At 41.5% G+C, this 11,193-nt stretch overlaps 1 protein-coding gene across 1 annotated transcript; it reads right to left on the bottom strand.

The window, feature by feature from the left end:
• Positions 1-524: 524 nt before the first annotated feature.
• On the bottom strand, positions 525-10,356 carry LOC135659449 (NADH-ubiquinone oxidoreductase chain 6). The gene has a single exon (XM_065176299.1). It carries the CDS (start codon positions 1,161-1,163, stop codon positions 540-542), a length of 624 nt encoding a protein of 207 aa, XP_065032371.1. The 5' UTR covers positions 1,164-10,356; the 3' UTR covers positions 525-539.
• Between the last annotated feature and the right edge of the window lie 837 nt (positions 10,357-11,193).

Raw genomic sequence — 11,193 nt, 5'->3', positions numbered from 1 at the left:
CCCGGTCGTCCCGACCTCTTGCTCAGTGCTTATAAAACCCCTGGCTCAGGCATTCTCCTTATTACGTATGCTCTGCTCTCTCGGTTGACCTTTCTCTATGGACCGGCTTGCTCTGTTGTAAGGTAAAGCTATTCAGTAAAGCGCTTAACATCAATCATGGAAAGACAAAACACAATGTTCCCCTATCTTCGAAAGAGCATAGAATCCGCTTTTCTTCTTACATAAGGCGCAAAAGAGTAATGATAGAGTTTTGTTTTCACCTTTACGATCCGCAGGCCTTTAGCAGTTTGAAAAGGTCTATATAGGTTGTAAGGGAAGCTTAACGTCTTTAGGCTGAAGCTACTGCTTAACGAATGAAGGAGGCAGGACTACTCTACTACGGAGACTACAATACAAGTAATGTGAGCCATAGCGAAGGCTCCCCATTCCTACCGGCCTCCCCTGGTGGCAAACTGGGCCGATCGGGAGGCGTGAGCGTGCCCTTCAGTTCGAACATTGCAGGCTTAACCACGACGTGGATTCGAACCACTACTTCCCAGTTAGTCGATCGTGGTCTGATAAAGGTCTGTCGTCCTCCTCATTATAGTCCTCCTAGAATCCAATGCATTTCGTTGGAATACATCCTGTCTTTTCACCTTTGTAGTCCTATGCATAGTCAATACTATAGCCCCAATCATGGCTACTAATAGAATAAGACTAGGAACCAAAAACCATACGGAATAGTTGGTATAAAGTAAATTGCCCAATGTTTCCAAATTAGTACAACAATGTACCTTTCCGGCATGAACCGTATATCTCAGAGAGGTCGTATTTCTGTAGGTTGGTAGTAATGGAATGGTTTCATTATCTAAAATAAAGAACATTTCCCACCAAAGGATCAGTCCAATAATACCACTGACTGGTAAATAGCGCAAGACTTCTTCGTGAATCTCAGCTATTTGAATATTGAACATCATTACCACGAATAGGAATGAAACGGCAATAGCTCCTATATAAACTACTGGGAAGATCATAGCGGAGAAGTCGAGACCTAACAATATGAGTAAACCAGAAGTGTTGCGAAAGACTGGGATGGGAAACGAAACGGAATGTACCGGATTTTTAGCACGTACAACCATCAAACCGGAGACCAAAGCAAGGCTCGACGAAACAGAAAGTATCATGGCTTTCAGCTCCTTCCTTGAAAATGGAACGGGAATGCTTCTTCTTGCTCCAATATTCAAGTCGATCTATTACGACCAGCACGGTTGTTCGTATTTCATTTTCTTATTCAAAGCTCAAACCCCTCCTTAAAAGAAACCACCTACTAACTGAATGACTTAAAAAGAAAGCACTCACTGAATTACTTACAGAATCTCGTCTTTATCCAACACAACGAGAATTGGGGACGTGTCCGGGTCGGAATTCAAGTAAGGGCAGAGGTTCGGCTTGCTTCTCCCCCACCCTGAAAACAAACGGAGGCATCTTTCCTATAGTGCGCCCTGCTAGCAACTACAGCATCAAAGAAAAACCACTGGTAGTGCGCCCGAAACTACTTGGAGCATACCCTGCTAGCTAATCTAAGCAGAAAAGAGGAAAGAGCCAAAACTACAGCATCAAAGAAAAACAGCCAGTTAATAAATACATTTAGAGTATTTGTTCAGATGCTTGGATTCTGTTTTATGCAATCATCTTCCAAGCGTTATTCTCTATTGCATTGCTTTTGACATTGACCACTGGGGCATATGATGAGCAGCAATCCGATTTGTCTCATACTCGCCGTACCAAGCAAGGCTCAAGTGTCGTCTTCACCGGTTACCAGCAGAGTGCAGCTCGAAGTCAGGCAATGAACCTCGAGATAAAAGAAGTGTTTTGACTTTCCGCTTATTGAAACTACCTTGATTTATGAATTTAGCAAGGCGGCACGCACTGTTATCGACTATTAATGGATGAAATTAGCACAGTGAATTATCGACTATTAATGGATGAAACAAACTAGTATGCCCACGTAACTTCACTCCGTAAGCACTAAAGAACTCGCTAACGCTATTTACTGGATCAGGGGGCGAAAGAGAAGAATCAAGCTAGCCCCAGAGAACCTCATATAGAATCTTGTAAAAACACTGCTTCCTTGTTGTATACGAGACAGCTTATAGGCAACACCGAGTTGTAGTCCCAGAGCATAAAAGTTCAGTGAGGATGCAGGCGCTTTAGCTTTCCAAGTCGTCAATGTGCAAGCATCAAAGTTCAGTAAGTATAAAGTCAGCGGTGAAGTATAAAGTCAGCGGTAAGTATAAAGTCAGCAGTAAGTCAATCAGTGTTGTCATTGCGTAGATAGAAAGACAGAATTCAAGTGAGCGGGTAAGGCGGGTATAAAGTTAGGGTATCAGGTCCGGGTATAAAGTCAGGGTATAAAGTTAGGGTCTCAAGTCAGTTTGTTTCATCTGCAATTCAATCAGTGTCGAGTGAAGGTTCGGTTCCTTTGATGAATAAGAATATCTTACGCGTCCTAAGTCAATCAGTATCCGGGTCCGGGTGCGCAGAAAGTGGATCAGAGAATGAATCAGTAGTGGAAAGTAAGTTGCTAGCGGGTCTGCAAATGAGAGTTCTTTTCTTGTTTCTAAGTCCGTTAAGTCTTGCCTTTACTCGGGTACTTCTTTCAGCTAACCCCTTGCCTCGCATCTTGCCCTTTAGCTTAGGCTTCTACTGCTTTGTCTAGGCCAGCCATTACTCGATCTCATTCTCAGAATTAATGATAGAGCACAGGCTCCTGCCCTAGGCATATGCCCATATCTTTCATTCCTTATTGCCACTTCATTTCTTCCACAAACCATTTGCATTACTACGTTCAAGCTTCGGTATTACTTTCCTGTCTACTGGTCTTATAACCTGGGCGTCTAATCTGTATTTTCACCTATTACTATAAGAATTAAGACACTAAGGACAGTAATGGAACTGCGCAGGCCATGCCTTATTGTATCCATTTGTCTCTATTACATGCCAAACCTTACACTCAATAACTAGATTCTTTATTACTTATATCATTCTTTGATTGGTTATAGATCAAATCTCTATTACCGGTGCTTCTCTTAACTACACAACTAAGCTCTGTAGCTCCTGTCTTCCATTTTCTATACACTAGATATCAAACTTACATTCCTTGACGAAAGTCTTTAGTTCGGCAGCTTCGTTCTGTTGATCCTGTCTGCAATTCTTTGGCCCTTATAATAATTGCTAGCGCGCCTACTCACAAGACTGCTTTTCCTGTCTTTGGTTCTGAAACTACTAACTATAGGTCCCACTGCTTCATCTAATCCTGATACTTTGTGGAGGTGTTTCGGCTTCCCTTCCTGGCTTTTAGCCTACCGCTCCGGTATCTCGTTCTTTAGTTCGCCGCTCCTTTGTATGCCCCGTTGCTTGCTAGCCCGCCCCTCCTGCAATTCCGTGTTTCTGTCCTTTCTCTGTCTCTTACATATGCTTATTAGTTTGACCTACTCGTTAGTTACTTGGTGAGTGGAGCTATTATGAATCAAGAATTGGACCGGCGCTTCTCTTTCCTGTAACTACTATACACACCTATAAGCCTGTCTGCACTAACTCCTATTCTGATTACCCTGCTGATCAGTCACCGAGCAAGATAACCTATCTTCTTTTGTGACTCCGCTCCCAATGCCTATGCTCCGTTTGAAGTCTGTTTCCCTTTACTTTGACTTTCGCTCTTCCTCTATCAACTGTTAGAATCAAACGAATACTTAATAAGCATAAAATACAAGAATGGAGCTACTGGACTTCAATCTTTCTCTATTGATCCCGGGTGTTTAATGTTAGCCTGCCATGCCTTTTTCTTACCTGTATTCTTGTGCTACTGATTTAGATCTTTGCTTTAATGCTATAGTAGTAACTTGCCTCTTTGACTAATGCCTTTGATTTTATAGCTACTGAACCGGAGTCCGTAGTCCATTATTGGTATGCCCCTCAAAGCGTATAGTCTGCATTGCCTATATTGGATTTTCTTTAATTACTACCGGACCATCACATCCTATTTCCTTTACTGACCAGCTACTACTGCCTAGGATAATACCCTCAACTCTGCAGCTACTGATCTCGATCCTTTATCCTTTAATAAGGAATTACACACTGCCAGGCAAGACTATATGTTTATACCACTCAAAAGAATAGAACCGCAGCTAGTAAGAATTTAGTAAGAACACAGGAATTACTTGACAACTTCAACAGAAAAGGGAGAATTTCCCCAATAGGCGTAAGGACAAGCAAGCAATGGCAGCTGACAATCCAGAGTGAAAGTTGGGAGATGTTTTAAGCTAAGGAGCGAGGCCTGTCCTTTGATAAGATAAATGAGGCTTTCATGCCGGGGCGAGTAATACGGCTTGGCACTGACCCCGGGCGATAAGGCTTTTACTACTAAGTGCGAATCCTAGTTTCTGGTTTCAGTCGTTATGGGCACAGTTTTCTTCTTTCTATCCGTGGTCCGATTCTCAAATTGTATATCATAGAGCATATTCTAAATATAAGTAGTACGGTTGATACGGTTTACATTTAAGTCGACTCCAGAATAAGCAGTTCGATATCTCGGCGTTGGCTATGAAGTTTGTCTTGTCAGCGAAGTAGCAAGTCCCACTCTAAAAGCAAAGGGTTCCATTCCAGTTTTCGTATCACCATCAGCAACAGAAGAATATGTTTTCAAAAGCAATCTAGCTAGTTAAGTAGGAAAAAGGGAAGTGGATTCCCATTGATCAGAAGCTGGTAAAGAAGAAAGTGGAGAAGCTGGATCTTCATCAGCAGAATCAGAAGTGGAGTGACCAACCAACCAAAGCATAGGTCTTGTCTTGCTAGGCAGTGTTCGATTCCCTGTTAGCATTGTTAGCAGCTCTTTGAAATGATGCTGTAATTCTGGTTTTTTAATGGCATTCTTCTTAATAGTAGTGACTTTAGTGGCTTTTCTCTTGGAATATACTTACTCTCTTTAGTTGCTTGTCTGCTCGGCGAGTGGAAATTCAATCCCAGGTTCTTATTCAATTGTTAGATGCACTGATTAGATGCACTGGATCTCATACCATAACCTAGATGCGCACCGGATCATACCATATCCTATGACATTTACCCATCACCTATACTATTAGTCCCATACCCTATTCTATTTATTAGAACTTTCATTATGATTTGTGATATCAAACCTATAAAACAAAACTCCTTCGTCGCTCTATTGGTCTGCTATTCCTCGATCTCAAACTAACACTCCGGTCTATCAGACTATATCTTGGAACCAAAAATACGGCTTTCCTGTCTCTCGCTCTTTAGCCCACTCTTACTACCCTTGATCTAAATCTCACTTGATTGTCTCTAGTTCTCCTACTACTTAATGATAAGAATAATGGACTACCCCGCTAATCAGACTGAAATACAGAGTACGTTCTTTCTATCCTCACCTCTTTCTTACGGTTGCTTTTTCTACTTGAAGAATAGATTGCTGCTTTGACCTTGATGGTTACCTTGCTCACTTAGCGCTTGTAGCTGACTTTCTCGTTAGACAGCTAAGACTCGGTCAAGCCAAGCAAGCACCCGACTCAGGAAAGCCAATCCACTCCATTTTAAGAACTTGCTAATAGCCCTACTATTCCGGAATGACTTTATATATCTTCTTCCCCGAGCCGAGATACTGCATAGCTTCTGATTGGCTTGTTCAAACATGATCTTATATTATCTTATACTCTATTAGCGAGTTAGTTTATTATAGTAACAGGGTTATTTACCTAGTATTTGATTCTAGTAATAGGAGCAGCTCTAGCATTTGCTTATAGTAATTGGAGCAAACCACAGCTCTACCTTTTACAGGGACATTAAACTCGGAGCTGGGAATGGATCAGTGCACTAAGGGACTTGCACTAAGAAAGAAGGCTACAACTACTATTGATAAGATCTTCAATCAGACTATTAGACTAAAGCGACTACTGATAGGGCCTGAACTGTGCCTTCTCATACTTGATCTTACATAATGTAGATTGGAACTACTGGAAACTCGGCTAACTACCTTGCCTTAAGTCTCCTATTACTTGACCCCATTATTTAGTGAGAGTGAGAGCTTTACTTGGTAGCTTCTCATTCTTTACTTATGAGTGGAATTGCCAGTGCAGTGTTGAGTTCTGCAGTTGATAGTTGGATTGGATGTGTTAAGGCGTAAGTCTTGTGTTGGTGCTAGTTGGATTCTATAAGTAGTAGCAGCCTTTCTTGTATACCCTTGTTCGACCCTTGTATGCCCGAGAGAGCTAGTTGCGAGTTCGAGCCTGACTTTTGGAGTTCTATTTTAGTATGTCCTATAGTTCATTTCTGTATTACTTTAGTGATTCTTTTATTCCCTTATTGATTCCATAAGTATGATAATAGCGGTTTCAGCGTATGGGGACAGTGTTCCAATCTTTTTCTCTTCTCATTGATTTCAATCTGTATTATATGTAATAGGTGTATACTCTTTCATTAACAATCCAGAGTTGGTACAAGGAGAGGTAGTTTGACGCTAGATCCAATGCAGTAGCTCTTCTAGTCTTAAAGGCAATAGCTCGATTCCCAGTTTCTAGTATAAGTATGAGAAGCGCCAGGACAGGTCTGTTTGTCAGCAGATAGATTCCCTTGTCTGTGGGGTAAGCCCCATTAGCCCCGGTTTCGTTCCTTTGTTCGTCTACCTGTTTTCGTTCCTTTCCCTTAGAAGCAAGTAAGGGCAGTCTTGTCAGCAGTAGTTGTTATAGGCCCGACTACTGTAAGCTAATCCCATAGTGAGTAACTAGGCGGTGGAAGCAAATCTGATAGTTGGAGTTAGGCGGGGAAGTGGAAGAAAGGCATTCCAGATAGGATTCTCAAAGATAGGAACGAGCCTATCTACTGGTTTCCTTGCACATGAAAAGGATGATTGTACATCTTCGAGACACAAGATATTGAAAGATTCTCCATTGTTCTTGATTTATGGAAATAACATATCATAGATAGATCTTGTTGAATATCATAGATGGATCTTGTTTATTGCTTGGTGGCTGATCATATCATAGATGGATCTTGTTTATTGCTTGGTGGCTGATCAATGAATGCGTCTGTCTTTCTCTCATGAGGGACTTGAGCCCAATAGTGCTGTTTCGACGGCTAAGTATCTATTTGTGGGAAGACCTTATGTCTCAGGCGCTACGGTGCGAGACGTGTTATCCGGCAATGCGCGGTCAGATCATTTCTGGGAAGCAAGCAAGGATCGAGATATTCCGCTTTGATTAGCGAGGCATCAGTCGGTTTCATGGTTTCTATCACTTCCGGAAGTTCAAGAAGAGCTATCATCTTTGATTATTGGAATCCTCCTTGGCCAGGCCAGCAACTGAAAATGCCTGCAACACACTGATTCGAGTCCTCGAGTTAGCTCATCTGCTAGTGAGCCTTCTTCTTCTGCAATAGATCAGGAACCCCGCCTTTCTTCAGCCCATGAACTAAGCCGGCCATTAACATCGTCCTAATTTCGTTTGATCGGTATTTTCGCTTGTTTTTCATCGTGACTGGAACGACGATACAACCTAAACCCTTCTCTGCTACCAAATCATAGATCTTCCAGAGAAGACCAAACCGAATGAGCTCGCTCGGTTCTCGTCTGATACTAAATTCCTTTCATAGCTGCTAGATCTCTGATTCAATTCGTTTCATAGCTGCTAGATCTCTGATTCAACGGAATATACATTGGACTTTGATATGCTCCACCAACTGTAGTATATCTTACAGCTCAAAGAAAAAGTGTTATTAGGGGGGCTTAGGTCGATCTCCAAAATAACCTAACTCAACTCGTGGCTGGCTATAGTATCTCTTAACAAAGAGTCGAACGAACTTCCTTACCATACTCCTATTGAGGTGCACATAAGGACTAAGATTGGTTTGCAGCTTCAAGCATCAAATGTAATAAAGACAGATATACTAACACCCACCCCAAGGTACGACTCATGAGAACAATGGTCACAACTAAATCCAAATAATTCCATTCAGCTGTGGGGCGGAGTGTTGACATTAACGACTCGAAAAGAAGCCTTCTTCACTTCATTAGTAGTTACTTGTCCAGTTGCTTGGCTCACCCGAGATATAGAAAAATCCTGATTTTGATGAATCCATAATTTCTACCGAGCCTATATCCTCAGCGTTCTAACTAATGTTGAGTAAAGGCCATATAATCTTTCGAACTCCTCTGCTAAGCACTAGATCATTGCTTTTTGAAACCAACTAACTCTCCATTCTATTCCAGAAGGTACCTAACCGCAATTAACTTCAAGTACGCTTGTTTATTTCCAAATCTATATAATAAAGCCATTTCTTAGTTCATCTATATAATAAGGCCATTTCTTAGTTCATCTATATAATAAGGCCATTTCTTAGTTATGGTTACTGGGACATTACTACAGGAAAGGCTTCTAGTTACTCCTTTTCTATAAGTATTCTAGTGACTCCTTTTCTATAAGTATATTATAGATCTACAAATTCTTACATGTTAGTGGAGAAGAATAACCCAAGATACAGTATTTTAAGGAAAGGCGAACACAAAAGCTCTATTTTAGTAAATTCCAAATGATTTCTCATATCCCTTTTACGTTACCACATCCCCTCAGAGACAAACCAAGTAGAAAATAGATAGAGGAAAAGGTTGTTTTATAGGAGCTAGAACAGGCCCCCAACAAGGTAGGAGGAAGCAACGCCTAATTCCTATTCCGGAATGATTTGGAATCTATTTTCCATTATGTACAGTGGTCGGAGTGTTGTTGAGTCAAACTAGAATCAGCTGAAGGCGTTCTTTCATTGCAGGATCTATCTCCTTCTCTATTTGCCGAGAGGTCGGAGGGTACGCCTGACTAAAAGCGATGCAACTGTCTAATAAATAGAACAGACCAAGCAGGACATGAAAGACAACACCGTTTTTTGCCTTAGGACATATTGTACCAGTGTTCATTAGTTTATTAGCTGGTCGCTACTAACTCAATCTTAAAAAACCTCACTACAGCTTTCACAGCAAGAAGCTTGTGTTATTAACAAAACATATAGATTGGCCGGGAGGATGCCATTGATTATCCTCCTTCCTAACCGAATGATCAAATGATGCACATATCCTTAACGGGTACTACTAGACAACTCGGAGTTTTGAAGATATCCATTCGATTCTATCTGGAACATAAAGCATCTGTAGGAACTGCCTACTTTAAAGCGGATCCGCCTTACAAAAAGTGTAATTAATCGTAGGCCTAAGCCTAACAACATAGATATTACCCAAAAGCCAGCGTTGCGCTTCATCTCTGATTGAATCAGCCGAAAGGGCCAGTCCTCTCTTGTTAGGAAAGATCTTACATACGGAAGATGGACATGGTAATCAAGCCGTTGTGTTTGTAAACAGTTTCTGGTGGGTAGCCCTTATGTACAAAGGTTTCATAGGCTTGGTTCTGATTTGATTATCTCACGCCTATCCACCTTATTTCTACCGCATAGCCTTCCAACCTGAAATCATCTTATCGATTCAAAAGAAGGCGGACTCCATTTTCTAGTTATTCCTATTCTTTCTCCAATGAGCTGTTCAAACCAATCGTGGGGAAAGACACATAGATTACAGTAAACCCCGTCTTCGAAATGCCATTGAGGAATAGGACCTAAAGAAATAAAGAGATCTCAGTATTGATTTGGGCAAGGCTTCATGTAATTACGAAGTTGATGTAAGAGAGAATCAAAACCCCCTATACTAGTTGGTCAACAACCAACCAAAACTATCTTCTTTCTTTACTATACGTAAAGGCTTTCTTTGTATAAGCTGTCAGGAGGGAATATTCGAATTTCAATCATGCCTCAACTGGAGAAATGCACTTATTTTATTCAATTGGTTATATATACAGAATAGGCAAGCTGACAAGACACTCAATATCTACAGGAGGAGCAGCAATGAAGGCGATAAGAAATACAGAAGTGGCGGTCAATAAGGTAGCGATCATAAAAACACCTTGTCCTGTGCCCTTAATTAATGGGCTAAAGGAGTTAAGAAACATCAAATGCAGTGCTAGTGTTGTCTTGTGGAAATTAGCCAGGAAAGTATAAGTGCCCAAAGTAGTGGTTATAAGGGAGGAATTCATATTCTAGGTAAGTAGGGAGCTATGATTTGATTAAAGCAACAGATGAAGCAGTGCGCAAGGAAGCAGGAAGGAAATCATATCGAATTGCTTCGTCAAGGGCAAAAGAACCATCAATTCTCAAGTAGCCAAGCAACTACTCCAGTTTTCGCGGGTCTTCAAGGGGGCCAAGCTACTGCTACAAACGGCCAAGCAAGTACAGAACTCATATAACATGTCTGAATTTGTTGTTCCCGCCAAACAACTACTAATGACCAAGCCACGGGCCAAGGAACGGGCCAAGGAACTACTAGACGCCAAGCAACTACGTAAGTAGTTGTGCTAAAGTTGTTACTAGTCCTGTGTTCGACCAAGCAACGGGACAAACAACTACTAATGTTGTGCGGCAGGGCTGCTCTTCCGGCCAAGACACTACTAATGACCAAGCCACTACTAACCAAACAACGGCGCAAGACGTTGAGCGGTAGCAAAAGTAATATATATAACAAAGTTATTACAATAGATGTGTTCTGGGCGGAGGAGCCTGAGCTAAAGCGGCAGCAAGTAACAGTTATTACGGCCAAGCAACTACTAACGACCAAGCCGATCTAGGCGGCCAAGTAACTACTAACGTTACGCGGCAGCCAGTAATAGCCATAACAAAGTTATTACAATAGATGCTTTCGGGAGCCTGAGTTAAACGGCAGGGCCGCTCCACTCTTTCTATTACAATCTATGTTTTCAGCGGTAGGAGTTGAGTTAAACGTCAGCGAGTTAAAAGCCGCGGCAGGGAGCTAAAAACTTCGTAGATGTTTTCACGAGCAAGAAGATCTTATTGCGGTCAAAGAATTTCTTTAGTCTTTAGATTCGGCTGACTTTCCTTACTTTTCATCTACTGCCGGATTGTAATCTACTACTTACTTTTCATCTACTGAACAAGCAGTTTCAAGGTCAGGGTCAGTGAGCTGCCTTGCGCTAACGGAGTTTACAATGGAAATGGAATTCATAGCATCAGTAATAGATAAATGAGGAATTCCAACCTTTATATGGCACACATCGATAAGAAATGAATTGAACCTATTTGACTGTTTGACAACAA

This window comes from Musa acuminata, unplaced genomic scaffold (assembly GCF_036884655.1).
Source record: "Musa acuminata AAA Group cultivar baxijiao unplaced genomic scaffold, Cavendish_Baxijiao_AAA HiC_scaffold_446, whole genome shotgun sequence".
Classification (NCBI taxonomy): Eukaryota; Viridiplantae; Streptophyta; class Magnoliopsida; order Zingiberales; family Musaceae; genus Musa; species Musa acuminata.
Note: the sequence above shows the minus strand (reverse complement) of the source record. Positions and strands in the feature narration are given on the sequence as shown.